This window comes from Drosophila subpulchrella, chromosome 3R, assembly GCF_014743375.2.
Source record: "Drosophila subpulchrella strain 33 F10 #4 breed RU33 chromosome 3R, RU_Dsub_v1.1 Primary Assembly, whole genome shotgun sequence".
Lineage (NCBI taxonomy): Eukaryota > Metazoa > Arthropoda > Insecta > Diptera > Drosophilidae > Drosophila > Drosophila subpulchrella.
In genome coordinates, this window is record NC_050609.1 from 3,536,021 (window position 1) to 3,560,178 (window position 24,158).

A 24,158-nucleotide genomic window follows, 5' to 3' on the forward strand; every position below is an offset into this window, starting at 1 on the left:
CTAAAACATTACTTTCTCTATAGTATCTGTGCACATATCTTTAAACCCCCATTAACCAGACCATATGAGCATCCCTCTTCTTACGACATAACCACCCGACCATCGCTTTCCACCCGCAATCACAACATCATTAAAAATCGCTGCTTCACTTTTCTCAATTAACCGCTCGAGCATCGTAATTCTGCGACTAAAATCTAATTTAGTTCGATGGGAAATGTTCCATAAGGAGAAGGAAGGTACGGTTCCCCCACATTTTTGGCACACCAAGGAACCCAAAGAGGTCGTAACAATATTTTCACGTTTTTCCCCAGTCCGGAATGAGTTTTTGAAATTTATTTCGGGATCTGGATGGGGAGTGAGACCCCCCGACTTGTGCAATCCGAAAAGCGGCCTTGAAGAGAGGGCAACCAACAGGCGAGTGCCATTATTTTGATACTCAGGGCTATTAACGTTAATTTTCGTTAGTTACGTAATACGTATTCGAAAGCACCTTACACCCGCACAAGCACCCGGGCATATATATATCGGGTTCCATTACGGAAAATCCCCTGCCACCCGTTTTCGCATTTTTCTCGGGGGGGTAAAACAAGCATCCACCGTGCGTGTATATGCGATGTGTGGAACTGCTTAACCCCACACCGACCCACTGGGCCCCCCGAAAACCACCCCCCCCCCCCCCCACCTGCTCCACCGCTTTTCCTGCCATTTTCCGGGTGTCTCAGTTTGTCCGGAGGCCGCTGGCATTAAGGAGATTTACGAGTACATGATTTTGCATGTTCGGTGCCCCTGATGCCATTTAGATTCGCTTAGGTACATTTTCATCCTGACAACCAACACCCACACTCTCTCCGCTTCGGAAAGATATAGGAACGGGTACGTGTGTGTATTTGCGTACGCATTTAATGGCCCATTAGTGCTATCAAATACGCATAAATATCTGCACTTTGCCAGAAGTACACCCGGACAGATACCCGTACAAATTCAAAACACAGCTCCGGATGCGAGTCCGGAATAAATACCCACCCAAACTTCGGGGGAACAAATATTTGCAGATGCCAGTTTATTGCCGACTGGATGTCCCTTTTACAGTTTAGTTGGGCGGTACGGGGGATTTGGAAATGCAATATTGTAAATCGCACGCCCACAATCCCCTCTTTCCTTATGGGCCTTGGCCATTTTTGCCGGGAATAGCATAATGAGTTGTGTAATTACTGGACGTACATTGCGTTTAACTAAATGTGTGGAGAATGCTTTCAAACGGATTAAGGATATTCATAGCTTTTTATACCAGGGAGTATATAGCTTTAGGGAGACATCAAACTTAATTAACAGTAAATTATCCGCCTTGAACAAATCTATAGATTATTGATTATTGAAAAAGAATTTTAGATTTTTATCAAGAAAGAGTAACGAAACTTAAGTACTGAAAATATACTATTGTTACAAATAATAAATATTATTATGTATATTTTCTTTAATTAAGCATTAACTGGTTTTAAAGAAGTTAGTCTTTTAGATGTTGAAGTTTTAGACTTAGCCTTAGTAGACCCTTCGACATTATTCTTAAATTCTTCAAATTGGGGTTCCAAAATTAGATCACACACACAATTTCTATATAAAGTTTAATTATAAATGCTGATCATTTGGCATCGAGTAACCGCTGAGGGATGAAATGGGGGGGTCGACCATCGGAACCGGAACCTGAGCCGCCCGCTGCAGAGTCGCCCAGGACTTCCAGGTGGAGTAAAGGTTCTGCAAAAAAGCCCGTCGAAATAGCATCTAGCCCAACCCAAGCCCAACCAAATACCATCAGCAATGTGGGCCTCTACAAGGCCACCTTCTACAGCAACATAGGATCCTTTTTCTTTGGGATCGCAGTGGGTTGGTCGGGATCGGTGGAGAAGTCGGTGATGGAGCACCAATCGTACTTATTCAATCTCTCGGCGGCGGAATGGAACGGAGTTTGTATATTACTGACCCTTGGAGCGGCGGTGTGGTGTGTGCCCATGGGTTATATGGTGCGATCCTGCGGCTGCAAGCGCACCATCCTCATGCAACTGCTCCCAAATACTTTGGGATGGTGCCTCACCGCCTTCGCCCAGAGTGTCTATATGCTATATGCTGGTCGCTTTGTGCTGGGAATGTGCGGAGGTGCCCATTGCGTGGCGGTTCCCATCTACAATGCCGAAATCAGTACCAATATAAATCGTGGTGCCATGAGTGTACTCTTCCAGGGGGCCTGCATATGCGGTGTGCTCTACAGCTTTACCATGTCCATTTTCCTGGAACTGTGGCTGGTTAACTTCCTGAATCTGGGAGTCCTTACATTGGGCCTCCTGCAGATCTTCATGCCGGAATCGCCGGCGTACTATGTGAGTCGGGGTAACATCCCACGGGCGGAGGCCTCACTGCGATATCTCCGTGGCAAGAAGTACGATGCGAGGCGGGAGATCGACCATCTGATGAGGGAACCCACCGCAAGTGAGCAGGACGTGCGCCAAGGACCGACGCGAGGCTTCAAGTATAAAAAAATACGAAGGAGTCTCGCGCGGACCTTGGCGCTTGCCGTGCTCCAAAAGCTGTGTGGTGCCCTGATCTTCATCTTCTATGCCCCCAATATGCTGACCTGCCTGAAGATTCGTCGGGAGTATGGATCAGTTTTGGCCATCGGGGTGACATTTGGCTTAATCCTGTGCATTTCGCTGGTGGATCGAGTGGGTCGAAGGAAGCTGCTTATCTTCTCATCTTCAGTGATGGTTTTCATGTCCATTTTTCTCGGCCTGTACTTCAAGATATGGATGTTTATGGAAACGGAAGTCCTTCCCTGGGTGGCCCTATTCTGCATATCTCTCTTTGTGGGTGCCTATGTCACCGGAGTGGGCTCGCTCACCTGGCTGCTCAACGTCGAGCTCATTGTGCCCGCCATGCGCCCCTTGGGCTGTGCCATCGCCTGTACATCCAATTGGCTAACTGCCTTCTTCGTGGTCTGCTGGTTTGCCAGCCACGAGGTCAAGTGCCAACCGTATCTATTCCTGCTCTTCGCCATCATTGCCGTGATCATACTGCTCTTTTCCATGGTCTTCATTCCGGAGACCAAGGGCCTGTCATCGTCGAAGATACAGCAGCGGATGGGAGGCATTATGAACAGGCCAACGGTGGTCACCTTCACATCGAGCAGCGATTCCTCGGATGCTTAGTCATTGTCTCAAATAAATCCAAGTGTTAGTCACAGGGGGTTATTTTATTGGGAATTAATAAATTACTTGGAATTGCCATTGTAAGATCTTAATCAATCTTTGCTTATAACAAAAATACCCAAAGCTTTCGGAAGTATTTGAGTTTACGACACTCATAAAAATTGTCAACGGATAAAAGACCAAATTCACTTTTTGAGAAGAAACGTTCTTGATATCAAGACAAAAGTACTCTATATGAGATGAGATTTAGTTTTTTGATGCTGGCTCACTTTTGAGTTGGAGAAAAAGCTTTTCATGTTTTATTTTCTGTGAAGATTACTTTTCGCGATAATTATTCTTAGAAATAAGATCACAGTGACTGATCTAATATCAGCATAACTCAGACTCTGATATTATTCCGAAGCAATTTACTATAAAATCTTGCCAGCATCATTAAGGACAAAGCCAAGTCGTTGTAGATATGCTTCCTCCTTTCCCTTGTAACTACACTGTCTTTATCGTTATTAAGCATTTATTTATTTATGCATCTTGTGTGGCGACATTTTCCGTTTTTGCGCACTTTTTCTTGCTCGCGTAATTAAAAGTTATGTTTTACACTGTAAATTCATTGGCGGTGCTGGCACATTTATGAATTTATGCGCTGTGTGCGTTGAAAGCTGCGCTAAGGCGAACACAAACTGGAATCGGGTTCCACTGGCATTCTGGTACGAGTATAAATATTAATTTGCATTTTGTCGCATGATTTAGACGGCCATAAAGTCCAATTAATGAGTGGAGGTCTCATTGAGATAAATGTTCGCGAAGGGGGATCTGATGGTCGCCATTGCTTCGTCTTGATCTGTGGACTTTAGAATGGACTGCAACTGTGCCGATTCAGCGATCATCTCGATTTATCTATCCGCAATTAACTGAATTCAATCCGAATTCTCCGCTCACCTGTATCTCAGATATATGTATTTACCTTCCCACGAGCTACGCATGCAAATCGGGGTTGACATTCTGCGGCAAATATACGAGGCACCATAAAAATAGTTTACGACTTTTAATTGCGGACACAGCGGGTAGCCGGGGAGATAATATAATGGCTGAGCCTTCTGGCCTTTGTCTTTCCCGGAGTTTCTTCCTGGCTAATTTATTGGGGTTTTAAGCCTCCATTTTGGCTGGCCTGGCTGGCTGGCTGGTCCTGAGCCTTTGTAATTCCCCTGAATTATATCTCAATTCATTCCCCCCAATAAATTTGATAAATTTCTCATTTGGCTTACCTGCCCGCTGGGATCTGCCGATCTCCGATCTCGGATCCCGGATCGCCATGCCGCTGGATCGTAAATTAATGGAGGACTCCGCCATGTGCTCGCAGTCCCACAGGCTGATTAAAATGTTCAACTCGGTCTGAGTCTGGGGTTTCTCGGCCGTTAATTATGCACTTCTCGGGGGAAATTTAAATGTATAATTTCTGTAAGTGAAATGGAAAATTAATTATTCGAATGTGCGCTTTGAACAAAGGCAGTTTGAATTGAATTTTAATGAGCTGCATTCGCTAATTGAAACGACATTTTAAGCTCTTATCGGGAGATTAACGCATTTCCCATAATAAAGATGTAAAAAAAATGTATTTCAATTTTTTTTAAAGATATTGTACCAAAAATCGACAAATTATAAGTAGAAAGGTTTTAAATGTTAGATGAACCAATTAGAATTTTCAAAAGAATTCCATTTGGATCTATACATTAAAATGCACTTATATTTTTTAAGTAAAGAATCATTCAGATAGAAAAATTATAAAAAAGTAAAGCTTGTAAGATATTACAAATTGGAGTGCTATAATTTTTTCTGCATCATTTATATTAGCTCTCTTAAAACCTCCACTTTGGATCGGAACATTTAAGTGCCCATATGTGAATGAATAAATCCGCATCTGATAAACCCTGAAATACACTCAATTTGTGTGCGAACCGACTTCATTTCGCCTTGAGACGCTGGCCAAGTGGAAAACCCTTGGAATTGGGCAAGAAAAATAAAAAGAAGCCAACAAGAAGCTGCCACCAAGAAGCGCATGTGCATAACCGCCCATTTGCGTGGGCGCTGACTTTTCTTTGGCTGCGCTCCTGCGAAAAGGATGGCTAGATGGCTAAAACCAGCAGCCAACGAAGGTGAAACTGGAGTCCAAATCCACGAACGTGGCTCCAAGTCGTCGTATTGATTTTAGTGGCGCATTTACGCGCGATTATCGTTTAGTCGGCGATGCCCGAAGTATTACGAGAATTGTTATGGCCACCGAAATGGCTCCCAGCAATTGCCAAGAACGAGACTGAAGCTGCGACGACATCGTCATCGTCATCCTCATCGTCTTCGGCTTGTGGCCACCAAGGAAGCTGAACCAGGAGCTAGACAACAACAGCCGTCGGGCTGCCTTCTGGGCCAAGATTGTGGGTGGGAAAAAGCTCAGACTGGCAAGAGCTAAACTCCAAAGTCGGAACTGCTTGAGTTTCTTTTGTTTTAAGTTGCCGTCGGTCTATGGCCAATTCCTGGTGGCACCACAAAAATTTAAATTAAATGAGGGAACTGATTACAACTTGGGTTTAATTAAGTGTTTGGCTAAGCCAATATTAGACATAAGGCAAAGATTATAAAAGCAGGTGTTTATTTAAGTATTCGGGGGGTCCGCAATGACTGATTCACAAGTACTTACTATTGTTGTGGAATTGTTTTGTATTAATGTAAACATTTTAACATTATTTGTTATCAAAATTTAACAACATTTCAATTAAATTGGCTCCGTATATTGTCATTTACTTTCGTAAAGTTTTTAAAAATGTGTCGTCTGCTTAGATCTTCAATTTAAAGTGGACCTTTATATAACTCTTCACTAGAGATTATAACATTTAGTCCAATCACGAACGCTTTCTCCAGTTCCAATCGATCGCCTCCTAAGAAAAGCGACCCTTGGGAAAAGGGGAGAAACTCTGTGGCGCGAAAGGATGTATGAAAATTGCTTTCATATTTCAGGTGATAATGGTTTCCTTATGTGAATTTACAAAACATTAAAGCTCCTGCCGCTGTGTACGGGGTATACATAATTTGGCCAAAAAGCAATTCACGTTAATGGCGCAAAATCCCAAAAGGATAAGGCGGCGAAAAAAGTGCTCTCCCTTTTTTTTCGCCGCTGCCAGCGAACGGAAATGGCGAAGGGACATCCGAAGATACGGGCACGATACGCGATTTGGGGGGCGGGATTTGGGATTCGGGATGTGGGAACTGTGAACTGGGATATTGGAGGGAGAAGGAAGGACCTTCTGCCCCCCAATCTCCCGGCATGGCGACGCCAGTGCCTCGTTGTTTATTGTAATGGGCGTTGTACCGGCGCCGCAGGACGAAGGACCCGTCCCCATCCGGCTTCTTGGGAGTTGCGCTCCCTGCCAAGGATATACGAGGTCATAAACGAGATTAAGAACGCTGCTGGCAAGCGGAGAAAAAAAAACACAAAAAAAGCAGTCCAAAACCAAGCAAGTGGAACCGGGCCAGGTACTTGGTCCTTGCTCCTCACTTGGATTCGATTTCCTTGTATTGCTCTTGTGGGAAATGCCAAGGATAATTTCGTGCATCTCTTTACATTCCACTCCCAAAGTCTTAGGCATTTTTTTACGCTTATCCAAGGCACAAGGATTTCGATTTAACCTTCGAGAGCCAGGACCTTCCTGCCTAACTGCATCTCTTACCTGTTCGGTTTTTTTCCCGCCGCTCCAAGTGCAAATTTCCAAGCTGATGATAATAACCGTGAAATATGAATTCTGCAAAGTGCTCTATTCCTTTTTTATCCTCCTGGCCATTAACCTTGGTCGCATTTTTACTGGCCGCATCCGTTGCGGTGGGTTAATAAGTGCAAAAAATGAGCACCTTGCCAGGGAGAAATGGACATAACAATGAATCGTCCTTGACTCTCACATTACCGATTTTAAGTTGGAATTTTGTATAACACAAGTGACGTAAGGTAAAGGAATGCAAGCTAATGGACACAGCTGGCAAAAAGTACGACCTTCATCCATCAAACCGTATTTTATAGTACTGAACATTTATAAAAAAAACCTTTTCGGATTCTAAATACTATTCTAATACTATACTAAAATCACTTTGTAGAAACCGTTTAAGTCTCTATCTATAATCTCTATATATCTCTATATATATGATAAATTTTAATTTAACATTCTAACACTATAAGAGTAATCCATAATGTTGCTTACCTGTTATTGAGGCACCTTTTACAGGGTTCCCTTGCTAACGACAACATCCTGTTGCATACGAAATGCCGCCATGAGTATAATCCTGCTATTCAAATGTTTATCTTTCAATATGGAGCGTCGTTAAACTAAAGGCAAAACGCGTTCTGAATTTCCAACCACTTGAAGACTCTGGAATTAGACAAGTCCCTGCGAGAGAAACTGTAACAGCTGCAAAAAATTAAATGCAAATTAGAAAAACTCCCAAAAAACGCAATCGCATTAGTCTCAGATGTGAGAAATGTGATATAGGAATATATATCCCACCCACACCCTGCAGATAGACAAGGCAAAGTAATTTTTCTTGAGACTCCCCAGCAGAAAAAGCAATTTAGTAAGCTGCTGGGCCGAGGTCGAGGCTTACGGGGTGGGGTAGGGGTAGGAAAAGCCACAGGGGGAGGGGGTTGGGCAGGGATATGGAAGAGCAAACCCAATTTCCTTCCCGGCCAAATGGAATCCGCTGGCTACGTGCGCCCCAAGAAGCGCGCGCGTCTTCCCAATAAATCTTCTTTACGACCGCACACTCTGGCAACAATGGCCGTGCCACCACCCCCTGCCAAACCCCCTGGCACACCCCTAAAACACCACCCACTTGTTCGCCCACGGAAAATGAACCTAAGCAAACTATCCGAATGGCATCTCAGACCCTAAGACGATGCTGCTCCCGAGGAGCTGCACTGGAAGAAATTTTAAAGGACATCATTGTACTTGCAAATATCTAAGGCACCTATACAAGTTACAATATATTTTAAGTTTAATTTAATCAATTAAATTCGAATCCAAAAGCAAAAGCGTTTCAAATGAAATTTTAATAAGGTTAAGGAATTTTAAAATATTTCACTTATGATTTTAAAAAATATTGCTAAAAATGCTGTATCCTAAGCCATCCTCTTTTCCTACATTCTTTCCTATAACTATATGGTAAAATTTAATTGGCTTGATTCAAATGCAATTATTACAAAGCTGTGGTAATACCCTTTTTAAATGTTGTATTTTTTTACCTTGCCTACAATAATAATAAAAATAATTTAATCGTGTTGAAATTTGTTCTATTTACAGAAACATTCATGTATTTTTTTCCGTGTGGAAACAGTTGGCTGCCAAGAAATGCGGCAAAAAGCAAACAAACGGCCAAGGAGGCGCCTCTAAGGGTGGGATGCCGTTGGTGCGATGGCGATGCCATGCGATGCGATGGCAGCCAGCCAGCCATCTTCCCCAGCGCCATCGGGCTCTGGAATTCCGCACAGCCACCCCGGAGAAGTTTCCGGTTGCCTCGGAGTTGGCGGCAGCTGCCTCTGCGATGCGAACGCACGAAATGGAAAAAAATTGCATTTAAGAAAAGCGAAACGAGAAAAATAAGGAGCTAAACGACTTTGGAAATTCCATTTGAGCAAACAACAGGCAGCTCCTCCCACCGCCCACTCAACCCCTCGCGAAGAAAGGGGATCTCCTAGGAGAAGCAGGAGGCTTCGACCAATAAATGGAAACAAGTTGAACCATTTCCAGGCTTTAAGTTGGTTACTTACGTCCACTACTTTATTGTCTTACCAAGGAAACTTGGCCTTAAATAATATTAATTTATAAAAGGCATTAGTTTTTTCAGAAAAGCGAATTTTTAATTATGAAGAACAATATATGTTTTGAGAAATATGTTATCCCTAAATATATTTAAGATTTCATAGTATATTTACCCATTCAAAAACCTGCACATATATACTCCCAAACCGCATATAAACTAAATATTATATATATTATATATTGGATAATTATATATATACATACATGTGTGTGCATATATATACGGTCTGAACCAAAGGAGCCGCAATAATGCAAATGGCAAGAGACCCGAGCCATCGGCATCCGATCCAATATTTGCGGCAATAAATAAATTTAATGTACAAACTCCGTGCATGCAAGAGAATATTAAAAATGAAAATTATATTCTGCCCAGAAGCTGCTGCCGAGCACGCATATTCGAACCAATATCCCCGACCACCCACCCACCGCCCACATGTGCGCTGCGCATTTGCATAAATATAATTACGGAGCGGAATATTTAAAATTGCGTACAGTTTGAAAAAATATTCGTGCTCAAATTGAAATTATTATGCTGCAGCCCATTAAAATGTGAAAATAAAGTAAGCCAAGTTGATGAAATGGGCGACTGAGTGTCTGGCTAAATTTAAGTTCCTTAATTAAAGGGCAGTTATCAGAAATAAACTTTTTTAAAGGGAGATTCTGTATGGTTTATATAACGACACTTGCATATCGGTCTTGTCACCATTAAAATTTTTAAAAATTACGAAAAAAGCAGTGTGTTTGTTTCAACTCCAGTTTTGTGTTCCCATTCTGAAACTCCTTGAAAATACAGAAAAATCGAACAAGGAAATGGGTTAAAATTTTAACCCTCGAATAAAATAAAAATGTGGATGCAGAATATTAGAGAATTAAACCACAAATCCATAGGGGTATCCGACGTCTAAATCGGTATCCAATAGCTCAAGTTATGGATCATAGAACTGCAGTTTTGGGTTCCCATTCTGAAACCCCTTGGAAATAAAAAAAATCAATCATAAAAATGGGCTAAAATGTTGACCCTCGAATAATATAAATATTTTGATGTAGACTTATAGAGAATTCATCCACAAATGTATAGAGGTATCCCACGTCTAAATCGGGATCCAATAGCTCAAGTTATGGATCATAGAACTGCAGTTTAGGGTTCCCATTCTGAAACCCCTTGGAAATGAGGAAAAATCCATCATGAAAATGGGCTAAAATGTTGACCCTCGAATAATATAAAAATTTTGATGTAGATTTATAGAGAATTCATCCACAAATTTATAGAGGTATCCCACGTCTAAATCGGTATCCAATAGCTCAAGTTATGGATCATAGAACCGCAGTTTTGGGTTCCCATTCTGAAACCCCTTGGAAATAAGGAAAAATCCATCATGAAAATGGGCTAAAATGTTGACCCTCGAATAAAATAAATATTTTGATGTAGATTTAAAGAGAATTCATCCACAAATTTATAGAGGTATCCCACGTCTAAATCGGGATCCAATAGCTCAAGTTATGGATCATAAAACTGCAGTTTAGGGTTCCCATTCTGAAACCCCTTGGAAATAAGGAAAAATCAATCATGAAAATGGGCTAAAATGTTGACCCTCGAATAATATAAATATTTTGATGTAGATTTATAGAGAATTCATCCACAAATTTATAGAGGTATCCCACGTCTAAATCGGTATCCAATAGCTCAAGTTATGGATCATAGAACCGCAGTTTTGGGTTCCCATTCTGAAACCCCTTCGAAATAAGGAAAAATCAATCATGAAAATGGGCTAAAATGTTGACCCTCGAATAATATAAATATTTTGATGTAGACTTATAGAGAATTCATCCACAAATTTATAGAGGTATCCCACGTCTAAATCGGGATCCAATAGCTCAAGTTATGGATCATAAAACTGCAGTTTAGGGTTCCCATTCTGAAACCCCTTGGAAATAAGGAAAAATCAATCATGAAAATGGGCTAAAATGTTGACCCTCGAATAATATAAATATTTTGATGTAGATTTATAGAGAATTCATCCACAAATTTATAGAGGTATCCCACGTGTGAATCGGGATCCAATAACTCAAGCTGTGGATCATAGAAGTGCAGTTTTGGGTTCCAATTCTGAAAACCCTTGGAATTAAGGAAAAATTGAACATAAAAATGAGCTAAAATGTTGACCCTCGAATAAAATAAACATTTTGATGTAGATTTTTAGAGAATTCAACCACAAATTTATAGAGGTATCCCACGTCTAAATCGGGATCCAATAGCTCAAGTTATGGATTATAGAACTGCAGTTTTGGGTTCCCATTCTGAAGCCCCTTGGAAATATGGAAAAATCAATCATAAAAATGGGCTAAAATGTTGACCCTCGAATAATGTACAAATTTTGATGCAGATTTTTAGAGAACTCAACCACAAATTCATAGATGTATGAATCGGGATCTAATAAATCGGGAACTAAATAATACAGGATCAATTTATTTCTTGTCTTTAATAAGTTTGCATTATGTTTAGTGAATTTTTTATACTTTTAAAAATCAAGTTTAACTTGTAAGGATAGTAAAGATCATTTCAGTGCCCCAAAGACATTGGGTGAGTATTAGGGACTTGAAAGCATTTGGAAAATTTAAGAAAGCTCCACACGCAAGCCAATCGAGCGGTTGAAAAGGAGGAACGAAATGCCTGAGATTCCTTCCTTTCTTTGGAAAGGTGGAGCTGGGGCAGGGCATTCATATTTATGCCCAACGAGGACATCGGATGCTCGCACATCAGCTTCGATGGAACACCCTGCGTACGTGTTAATATCCTTGAGTCGCACGCATCCCGGCACGGAACCATTGTAAAAATAAAATGCCATTGCAGTTGGTTTTTTTTTCTGGGAGGGAGGTAATACTGGGGGACAGGACATGTGGATGCTGAACAACTCCTGTGGGGCGTGGCAGTTGCCATGCGGGACAAGTGGTGCGTATTCATTAAAACTTTATAATCACCAAACATGAACGATACGTGATTCGATTGCCAAGTGCCTGGGTCATTTATCGAGCATGAACCTTCGACGAAGGGTGGGAAAAGCGAGTAGCCCTTCGCTGAACATATGGGAAAGTTAACAGCAGTTTGCGGAAAAACTGAAGTCTTAAATAAGGAGAGTTTTGTCATTTTAAATACTGACTTTATTTCAAAATTTGGATAGTATTATTTTTAAGAAATATTCTTTTAAAATCTTGAATCTGCAATACCATCAAATTATTTCCCGAAGGCATCTTTTGAAAAACCTTTTTGATTAGGCAAATTCGGAAAACGCTCACTCCTGCAATTGAATTGAAACTTTGGCGATTGGAGTGCAAACTGCTGGCGAAAGGAGCGCCGGCCGAAAGCGAATCGAGGTCCCAGCAGTTGCGAAAGGATCAACAATTGCAATCGAGAAAGGATTCGGCAAAGAGTTTCGCCCGCCGTTGAATGAATCCCCGAAGCGGCTTTATGCGCAAAAGTTTTGCTTGTTATTTTTAATGGCCGGCAATAATCGTTAAATGTGTCGACTGTCGTCGTCGTCGTCCTGTTCAGCTCTTTTCAGCTCCCAGTTGCCGCTGCTGTTTCTGTTTCGGTTTCAGTTTCAGGCTCCACTGAAGGCAACTCAGCAGAATTCCCCATCCTTGTTTTTCGGGGGGAAGCTTGTGGCAACTCAACTGAAAATTTCATTTCGTTTGGCCAGAGAGATCCGCTCCGCTCTGCAGCAGCTACGAATGTGGATGAAAACTTTTTAGACTTTTTGTCGACTTTTCGCATTTTCAGTTGCGGCCAAGTGGAAAGTGGAAAGTGCTGCCTCAGCAATGGGAAAAGGGTGGGTGCTGACTGCCCTGAGCCCCTCGAAATGTTAATTTCATAACCCGAATCCTGCCCGACTAACTGTAGTTTCATTTATTTGTGTTCTATGTAAATTCCCAGAGCTCACGTACGGCCTTCGCGATGGCAGAAGTGGGCGTGGCCCCCCTGGCCCAGGTTTTTATAAATATTTGAGAATTCTAATCAAGATCCAGCTGGTGGTGCTCGCCGGCCGAACAGTGGGAAAACCACGGGAGCATTCCGGCTTTCAAGTGGCGCAAATGTCGTGTTGATTCTTTTTTGGTGGCGTTTTAATGCCCTGGCGAATGTGCAATTCAGAAACGAATTAAAACGAGAATTATCCTTTGGCTGCAGTTTCCCCATTGCTTTTCTGAATTCCAAGGCAAAGCAAACGCATCCTTTTTTCTTTTTTCCTTCACATAACAAATTGCATAAGTATGAAAATTAAATAAATAGCCAATATTATACAAAACAGACTTGTTACAAAGCTTTTTATTTGTAAATTATTGTTGTACACTTTTTTTAAGCTAAAGCACATTTTTCTACTTTTTAAAAACTAGTAAAAATGCTTAAAAGAGAAACTCACTTAATACAAATTTTATTTATATATTTTGTTCGACAATGAAATATGTTATTTAATATGGTTCAATACATTTTTAGCAAAACCTATCATTATAGGTTTTTATAATACTAGACACCCTATTTCGAACATGTTTAGTTCCGAATAAATTAATTTAAGGCTACTGGCTTAATATATTTAATCAACAAAATCACATTTAACCCGTTATTGAAGAGACTCTCGAAACTTATTTAGATTTCACTCCCGGGTGGCCTAACATGAGTCAGACTGAGAAACCTTAGCCCAAAATCGAACAAATATTGCCCAAAAAGAGAGCCCATGAGCAACGACGCCATTCGGAGGATCGTTAAATGGATTTACGACCCGAAAATAAGACAGCTGAGGCGGCAACGAAGAAAACAAACTCGTTTGGGCCACTCCTCCGTTCGACCGTTGGCCATCTGGGCCTGGACCAATGCAGAATTCGGGCCATTAGTTAGTCGTTCTCAGTTTGTTTCGTAACCGGCACTTGGGAACGACAAAGGCCGTAATTAACACAGAACATCGCGACAGCGACATTTTTAAAACCCATCCACGCCATAATTAATTTCCAGCATTGCAACGTGTCAGCGACATTGTTGTCGGTCGGTTCTGTTGAAGTTGCCGTGTTGTGCGTTGTTGTGTTCATTAGTTCAGGTAGAAGCCACTCCGACATCGCGATGATGAAGTTGACTACTGAAATTTATTGTCGGATCGAGCAGGTTAACAATCTCGTTCCATCTGACTCGGGGGTAAGTTTTTTGAGTGGGCGAAAGGGTCTCGTTTTCAGGCTAATTGACAACAGGCGGCCGACCTTGCTGTTGTGCAATGTTCTGATCTGCCACTTGACCTTGTTGAACAAATAATATAAAAGGGTTCGTTTACTTGGCAACTATGAAAATGATTATATACCCGAATGGGAATCCTACAAAAAATTGTTGGATCACAGCACTGCTTGCATTTCAAACATCATTTGTCAGGTATAAAATCTCAGTCAGCTTCTGTTCGTTGGCATTTTTAAGCGAGTACTCACACCTTTACTTGCAGTCCATCTCAAACTGTAAGCATTCCCACGTCTCTCAAAAGTAGGCAACGGTTTCTCACCAATAAAACCCCAAAAGTATACTATTATTTAATTTGCCTTTCATTTGTTAATTAGCGCCCCCTATTAATCACTAGCACGAAACTGTCCTATCGCTTGAATCTTCGACTACCTGCCGTAAGGAGCGCGACTGTTTCGACTGCGACATCTGTATTTCAAGTTTTATTGGACGACATTTTTAAGCCGATCTGGCACCTCCATTTTATACCAGACCTACAAAATATGAACTGAGAATTGGCGCGTTTATTCAAAACTGTGATAAATGGTGAATATTTTTTAGCTTCACGGAAAAAGAAAAAAAGGGAAGAAAGTGAAGGTATAGGATGGGAGGATCGTTTTTTCTTCGTTGGTCCTCCACTTGCAGATCCAGTTTGAAATCGTGAACGATGCTTTAATAATCCAAATGCAAGCAATTTTATTTTATCTAGTTAATCTATTTCCTTGCCCATTTTGGATTACCAAGCGATCACATTGAACTTCTCAAAATTGCACATTGTGGTGGGAAATAATTCATTGCATGTCCTGGGCAGGAAAAAAATTGTTAAACTGCTGTGAGAAGCAAACTTTGCAGCCGTGTAATCTAGATTGGAGCTTCGCAAATAAATATTGAAGTTAAAGAAATAATTATCATTCCTTAAAAATTAAAGTCAGAAGCTGTTTTACAGAATGTTATTTTTTTTAAATAAGGAAAACATCTTACAACCAAACAAAAAAAGAAATGTAAAATTAAGTGAAGAATCGAATTAAGATATCCCTTATCTTTATAACTGCAAACACATGTGTTTTCATTAAGTTACTTTGCCATTCAATTTGAGACGGGCACTCCCCTGGAAAAAAGGAGATAATTAGTCCTCCCCTTTCATATTTCCGAATTATGTATCAGCTCATCAAAACGTGCACTTTATGTGTCCGATTATAACCTCGGCATCCATAAAATATAAATAAAACCCATACGGAGTCGCGAAATAAAATCACTTGAATTGCTTCGTTGATTGTATCTTGAAAATGCGCGAATTGCATTTGTTCAGTTTTGCGACTTAATTTGTATCTCAATAATTTGAATCAATTTTAATTGTTTATTCCCATTTCAGTAACCATGTATACAATGTCTTGCTTCATCTGAAACTGGTTCTAGCGGCATGTGAATATTGAAAGCCGCTTTGCCATTAGATGTGGATGTAGCGATCTCATCGATAATGACTAAGATCATATTGCATATGAAATAAGTAATTTGTGTAATGTATTTTATAAGTTATTATATATTTAATAAATAAAATATTTTAATAATAATTGATTCAAATAATGAATCTATTATTTAAACAATTGGTAAGAAGAGTTTAGATATTTGAATAATTTTACAATGCCCATTTATAAGTGCAGCTTTTTTATCAACTCTAGTTCCAGGGTCTGATTGACAAATTATTCCCGCAGAGTCCCATAAAGCATTGAAAGTGCCGAATTCCGAGCTGAAAGACAAAGCCCGCAAAGATGCAAACAAGTTTGGCTTATCTCAACAGATAAGGCTAATGGCTCCTACGACATTTTGCTTTCTTCGAATGTTTCTGTTTCAGTTTCTGTTTCTGTGGCCAAGCTCACCGCTCCCTCCATTTGTATCCGTCGGATGCTAAGTTACAGCGGCCAATCGAGGCGACAGCTGGGGATGTGGGGCGAGTATCTCAGCGCTTTAAATGAGCTCCATAAAAATGATTCAATTGGCGGTTTGGCTGAAATAAAAGCCGCCAACGGTTTTCAGTGTTGTTTGGCTCGGAAACGAGTTTCCATTTCAAACCAGGCCTTGCTTGCAGTTGGAGTCTCTGTTTCTGTTTCGGTTTCGTTTCTGGCTAAATGCCGACTTATAAGTATAATGCGCCTTCGATAAAGACGGCGACAACGACTACGTCGATGCGAAATGTTAAAATAAAATAAATTTATGTTACAATTAATGGTAGCGATAAATTTGTGCCTACGACATGTTGCGGTCCATAAAAACGCAGCACAGAATCGGATTCGGAATCGAGGGGCAGGGGCTTTGGGGCCCAATGAGATTAACACATAATCAAGCTAACATGCGCGACATTTGCATATGGAATTGAATTAAATTTAAACCGAATTGAATTCAGAGACTCACACGAACTGAGACGCGGACACGTCAGGAACAGTTACAGACACGATTTAAAATTTTAATTAATTCGAGCGCAGGAAAACTTTTCCCCAGAATTTCGAGAACGAACATTCCCAGCCCGGCCGCTTCCTTCGCGAAAGGAAAGGGTTAAGAACTGTAATCCGAAACCGCATGGCAAAAACTTTTGTGGCAGCACACTCCCAAACATCTGTAGATATATGTGGGTATATAAGGACGGCCAGGAGGCGAGGAGGAAGAGAGCCTCGTTTCTGAGCCAGCAGTGACACAAAGTTGAGTCTGGGTTTCAGTTTGTGGTGCAAGTTTTCGGTTTGTGGCCGTAAATTATCACAGACAAAGTCATTCGTTCCATTTCGAGTGAAGCGCGCAGAGTCAGAGGCGGGGAATGGGGAATGGAGGGGGTAAGCGGATGGGGACTCGGGACCAAGTTGGGCAGGCTTAGGTGAGGTGCACAGAAAAAAAATATGAATTTGACTTCTAAATGATATTTTCAGATCTTATAAATTTTAAAATCATTTTAAACAATCTAGATAACATTCTAAAACTAATAAAATTGAGTAGGCGTATATATATATGTCATTATTTACGGTTCTCCATTAGATACAATTTGTAAGAAACTCTAAAATACCAAGTGATAATTGAAGTCGAAATACTAAAATACCAATTTTAATAAAATGAAAACACGCTTTCTGATCAGTTAATTATGTATTTTATTCCCAAAATCTTAAAGAAAATCCGTATCATTGGATTGATAGTTGTGGTTTATTTCTTACTTATAACAATTGGGTTGGTTCACTTTGCTTAAAATGTTTAAGAGACTCAGGCTCATGAAAATAAAATAGGAAAAAGATTACCTGGCATTAAATTTTATATAATTACTACTTTTTTTCCTGTGTAAGCATGTGGTATGAGTCTTTGCCGCGGTCTCGTATCTTCGGAATCACCATTCCGTTTTAAATTAAAACCGAAACCGAACGCGTGGAGGCGCACCGCCAGAAACGAAACCCAAGAATCGAAGCGGGGATGTGGAGGAAACCGAATACAAAAGACCCCAGCGAACGAGACAATGGCCAAAAGCAAGATGGCCCATAAAGGGGCTACAAATAAGATAAATTGCATCTTTGGGATCACACGCACAGGTAGAGAGGCCCTAGCGTGGATACATAAAAATATGCACATGATGGCCGACTTCGAAACAAAATACGGGAGATTCTCGGCTCGAATTGCAAGGCAATCCGCTGACAGGGCCAAGTAATCCGAGCAGATCCCACCTATGCGTGGAATTTGGTGTCACCCTATCTCGGAACCGAAATCAACCTGCTATTGATTCGGGAGAAAGAGTTAGCCGACCATTATGCATGGATATCGTTTAATCGGCCTCATCGGACCCATAGAAACGCCCAGCAATGTCCCATAGCAGTCGCCATATCTGTCCCGTTTAGTGCTTTTCTTTGTATCTATTTTGAAGGCAATCTACATATCAAAATAAATACAAAGGAACGAAAATAAACACTGATAAAATTTTAATTTAAAGATGTGTTTGAATGGTGTTAACTATTTTTATTAGTTCTTTAAAGAAAATATATTTGTTTTCATTACAAATGAATTTTTTGTATAAACTAATTTTGGAACAAATAAAAAAATCAATAAAAGGAACGGTTTAAAAATTCAAGAGATTTCTGGACCAAAATTATTGTAATTGAAAGCTTTTAAAAACTCGTTTATTATTTATTTTTATCATTAAAAGTTTTTGATGGTTATATCATATACCCATTCATTTAATGTTCATTACATTTTTAACAACTTTTTGTATAATCGGAAAAGTGAAACAATGTTACATTAAAATAAAAACCTAATTAGAACACATTTGTTACTCAATTTGGTCAAAGATCTGGGAAAAAGTTTAAGGTAATCAAGTAAGTGGCATGGGCAATCAAATTAGCCCTCTTTTTAATGATTAATTTTATAAATTGCACTTCGATGGCGTAATTTCTCCGGGGCAGGGCACACGCGTCGGTAATGAAATGTCCGGACATAGGAGCATCTTCGAGTAGCACAGACGCGTATCTGGCCGTGAGAGTTCATTTTATGAACTGTTTACCGCCGTAAAAGTCAGTTTAATGTGCCGTCCGCAGTCATAACTGTCGCCAGTGATGGCTGGCGCTGGGAAATAGCGGAAATTGCTGAGGTGCCAACCGAGATCTTCGCCCAGGAACAGAAACCGAAACAGAAGCTGGCCAGGATCAAATTCGAGAGGCGGTGCGTTCCCAAGGAAGCACTTGGGATCCGTACTGCCGATGGATGGGCGACAGTTTATCTTCTGTTTACAGTCGTAAATGCTGTTCAATTGCCAGCCAGTCAGCGGATATAGGGTATGGTATATATGGTATATATGGCATTTCAAATGTAAAATGCCCACGGCAGACAATTAAAATTATAACCAGTGGTGGGTCAGGGGTCAGGGTCTCGAAACTGGATTGGAGTGGGGGTTGGTGAAGGGTAGAGGATGCCAACCAACTGCCATGTTTGTGTGGAAGGCAGCACAATGGCCGTGTCTTGTTGTCATCCTCGCTCACCACACTTTACGACCTTTCCGTAATCTGACAGATACGTCACGGCCGCTCCTTGTATCTTTTTCCTCTCTCTGCGCGCATTCCAGGTAACCGAATATCTCACAGTCTGCCTCGAAAAAAAATTCCTTATTAAATATGATTGTATTGGGTGAAAGTCAAAGAAATTCGCGCTGACATCTGTTCAAGTGGCTGGCAAAGGAAGGCGGTCGGTCGGTTGCTTTCAAAAGGGCCATCAGATCGCATAAAAATTATGAGAACGGTTAGTTGGCACAACAAAATCGATAACGGCCAGGGAATTAGATATGGAGGGGCAAGAGTTTTCCCGGGAAAAACGCCTCGTAAATTGCCGCAGATCAAAACAATTGGAGTCGGTGCAGGAAAAAATGTTTATTGCGCAGAGAGCAGTTGGCAAATTGGGCTCCCTTCTCTACACCTCCAACGACAAGATGGCGATAACCGAGGCAATTTTCAGCTCAGCAATATTATGCAATATAAATCAGCAAATGGCAGCGACACACTAACACCCAAAATGGTGGCGGGTGGCCAAATCTACCAAATCCACCCAATGGTTAAGGCAAGGTGAAGGCCTCGGGGGTCGGAGATGGCAACTTTAATTCGAAATGATAACAGAAGTTCCGAAAATGTAACAAGCCACCGTGAAAGCGAACTTCTGGGCTTCGTTGCCCCGCACAGTGGTTCCGGCATGGTGGTCACATGCTGCCAATGGGTTGTAATATGGGATATTTTAAAGAACATCAAGGACAAACGCAGACTACACCCACTACCAATCAGGCCGTTAGACGGGTTGTCAAGGACAAAAAACATATTTTTTTAGCAGGCAATAAAAGAGATAGTTTCGAGGTAAACTAAAAATAGTTTTGAAATTATTCAAAAAGAAAATCGTTAAATATCATTCGCTTGAACAGATCTTTTGAAGGTCTTTTTAGAACTATCTACCGGTTGACATTTCAAAGGTCCTTTAAGGTTACTTTAATATTTACTGCGTTTTCCTAAATTGTAATGAAAAATGTCCTAATAAAAATATTTCTATATAAACTTTATTTGAATACTTCAATAAGAAAGTACAATTAGAATTTCTTTTTGGGACTCAATAACTTTAGGAACAAATAGTTATTCTATAATTCGTAGAGTGTATCTGATAATCCCCAAAAATCTATTCATGAATCCCACTGTGCGGCCAACAAGGATGGCTGCGTTGTACCTGAAACCAATTCGGCCTCTCTCCTCGGCTACCAACATTCCATATAAATTAGTCTCGTGGGTGCAATTTTATTAAATCAACAAAAATTTGCAATGTTGGCAACGTGTTTCAGTTTCAGTTCCAGTTCTAGTTTGCTCCTCAGCCCCTTACCCACTCACCGGAATTCGAGGGAGCACTAAGTAGCCGTTGTGAAAGTGCCTCGGGGTGGAAGCTTGGGTTTTGGGGTGATGTCTATGGGATTGGGGGTGTTTTCTCTTCGCTCTGGGGTGCCCGTATTAAAAAGATTGTGTTCCATTTGAATGCGGTGCACATTTGTCGGCTGGTTTCTTGGCGGATTATTATAATATATTGAAGATCGCTTAGTTGAAATTTAGTGTTAATGTCAATGGGGTCTTATGAGCCCAATAAGGGCAGCACAATGGCCGGGAATTGGCGATGATTCACAGTTTCTGACTTTTGGATGGTAATGTGTCTGTAGCATTTTGGCTTCAATTTTTACCATGTTGGGGAATGTCAATGGACGTTTTAAAACAAATAATATTGTTTTGATTGGGTAATATCTACACATTTTACGGTCTCTACTAATTTTAAAATTAATATTAAAACATTTTTTATGGGAGGTATCATAAACTCTGCAACAAATTATGCCAAAGATTGTGGAATATTTTCATGTAAAGAAAAAAACATATATTAAAAGGCATTTAATTTCGATATACTTAAAGAGGTAGTGGGTCTAAAAATTAAATCGGGAGTCACACAACAAACTTCATATAAGCATCCATAATTTTTATAAACTAAGTCGTAGCTATTTAAACCTTTCCCAGGATTTTATCTTAGAATAAGCTCTTTTAAAACTACAAAATTTTGTGTAAAACGATACCTGAATCCCATTTTTTTAGAGCGGCCATTTTTCTCGTTCACCATTTTCAATTAATCGAATTGAAAACTTCACTTTTCAATTTCCCCTATCGCACTTTAAATTGAAATTGAAAAGCGAAAATTGTGATAAATGAGCGCCAGGGGCTTTAAACAGCGCCCGAGTGTTGAGCAAAGCAAAAAAAAAAGGCAAAAACTCATTTCGCAGTGTTAATAAATTATGATGTAGCAGCGCGGCGGGATGTGCAATTTTGCAACAAAAGATAAAGGTGGAGAGAGGACAACAACAACGGTATCGGCCATATATATAAAAGCCTACCCGGAGACATGGCCAATCTTTTCCGGCGGAGGCATGAAAAAGTGCCAGGGGATAAAATCAACCTGTGCATTCGCAATGAGCTGTGAGCTGGGCGAAGTGACAATTGTGGAGTGGGGATGGTTCAAGATACCAACGCATCTGACACGGATTGGCATAGGGATTGTGATTCGGGTTGGGACCCTTTTTGCACTTGTTAAAGAGAAAAACACCCCAAGTAATGGATTTTCGGGGTGAGAACGCCATCGAACAGGGTGTTTTATGCCTTGTTTTATTTATGCAAAATTATGTTTCAATTAAACGCAGCGCACTCGGTAATTGGCCGCCATTTTGTTGGTCTGAAAGCCAGAAATCCTGAAATACAAAAATCCAGGACCCGGATGGCAACATCTGCGATGCGCTGTAATTAGGCCTCGCATATGCCGCAGCATCCACAATTTAAGTCGCGGGGCTGGGACGGAATTTAAAGTAGGATCAGCGTTTGCGGCTTTTTGTTTGCCCTGTCAAAATATTGTAATTCTTTTTCGGCCGGGCTCAGCCCGCGAACGAATTTGAATGCCATAAAGTGTCAGAGTTTATGTGCGATTTGGCATTAGAATTACACGGCCGACTAACGCCATCCGCGGATTTGCCGAATCGAGCAGTGGTGGATACTCAGTCGCAGAACATGAATAAAACATATGCCAGGAATGGGTGTTCCAGTGCGCTTAAATCATGGATCTGTGGGAACGGACAAATACGGAACATAATTAGACTATAAATAAAAAATGTATCAAAGAGAATTCCATTTTTTCCTATTTTTACATTTAAAGTTAAATCATTCGTCATTGGAAACTGTCATTTTTAAGTTTTAGAAATATTATAAACAATTCCATTTTGACATGGAGATTTCAAGGAATGTTTTCTCGTCGGAATAAACAACTAAGCTCTTAATTTCTGTACATGTTCTAGTTTTGTTCCTGTTTTTTATTTATAAAGAATTTATATAAACAATATGATATGATATGATATATGGAATTCAAAATACTGTTTACTTAAGAAGCAAATGTTAAGTTCATAACTCTCTTTCGGTATATATTAATTGTAGAATATTTATTAATCAGGGGACAGTTTGCATTAAATAGTTTTCGCCGAGCAAATGAAATAAAATATATATGTATATATATCAAGCGCGCCTTATCGCGTCGATGATCGCCTTTTGGGGCAGTTTGAGCGACGCAGGAAAACTTTTCCAATAACAGCATCTAAATGTGAACTTATGCCCGGGCCCGTCTACGTGCTCAGAATGGTGAACCCAATAAGAAACCCAGAACGAACCCAGTATCCAACACCCAACCCACTTTCCCCATCAATGGGACAATCTTTGGAACGCCATTACGACGTTTTCGAAAGTTTCTTTTATTGCATACATGAGCCATTTGGGTGCCGGGGCTTCCGTTTCCGCTGCCGAGGACTCAGCTCGTTGACGCTGCCATTACGCTGTCGCAGCCCCAAAAACAGGATGAGTACATCGTCTGGCCTCCACCTACGACTGGGATTCGAGCCCAGTCCCCATCCTACAAGGCCTTCTTAGTCCTTCGTCCTGGCGGCACATGTGGGCGTGCCATAAATGGGGTCGTTATGTGTGCGCTTATTATCATAATCCGTTGAGTTGTTGGCGCATTAATTAAATTTAATTAAAGGCGTTTTGCAACATTTCCGGATACGTGGCCACGCTGCCAATTGCAGGGACACATCTCAGGCGGAAATGTCAGAATATTCCTCTATTGCGAACTCTAACCCCAATCGTCCTTGCGACGAGGCATGAAATCAATTTGCTCAAAATGGCATTCGTTAATTAATATTTGCGGCAGCGGCATTAGCAAGTGGGAATTTATGCCTCGAAAGAGAATATATTAAGCTATTGAATGGACTCGATACTAAGCACATGCTCTGATATGTGATATATGATTATTAGGAATTATTAAGAAGAATTCATTGAAGATATCACGCTTATATTGCTTGGATAACTTGCCTCGACATAAATAAAAAGATCTATAAATTATCATGTAGAATATTGAAAAATATCTCAACATGCTTTTTACAACGAAATGAGGCCATCAGTTTTTAGGGCCTTTGTTCAAGTCACATGTTTTCCATTCAATCCCTATATTGAAACATGAAACAATCCAATACCTAATCCATAATGGAGCACCCAATCATTTTCACACAATCCTTTGATTTTATTTATTTATTTATTCTTCACTGCAGTTGTTGGCTTATGCTAACGTTAATTTTCATTTTCTTTTTGTTTTTTTGCTTTTTGGGTTCGCTCATAGTTTCATATTTTATTAATCCCCTTGGCTGAAATCGGTTTGAACGCAAACAAAATATGATTTCTCGATTTTTATCCATTTTCTTAACATAAATAGTTGTCATGCAGTTATATGTACAAATACGATGGCAAATATTTG

General features: G+C 40.5%; 1 protein-coding gene across 1 annotated transcript; it reads left to right on the plus strand.

The window, feature by feature from the left end:
• The first annotated feature begins 1,555 nt into the window (after window positions 1–1,555).
• On the plus strand, window positions 1,556–3,229 carry LOC119556953 (glucose transporter type 3). Its single transcript, XM_037869460.1, has one exon. It carries the CDS (start codon window positions 1,668–1,670, stop codon window positions 3,195–3,197), a length of 1,530 nt encoding a protein of 509 aa, XP_037725388.1. The 5' UTR covers window positions 1,556–1,667; the 3' UTR covers window positions 3,198–3,229.
• Window positions 3,230–24,158: the final 20,929 nt, after the last annotated feature.

Excerpts from the sequence above, each read along its gene's own strand:
- LOC119556953 (XM_037869460.1), top strand. The coding sequence starts at position 1,668 with ATGAAATGGGGGGGTCGACCATCGGAACCGGAACCTGAGCCGCCCGCT.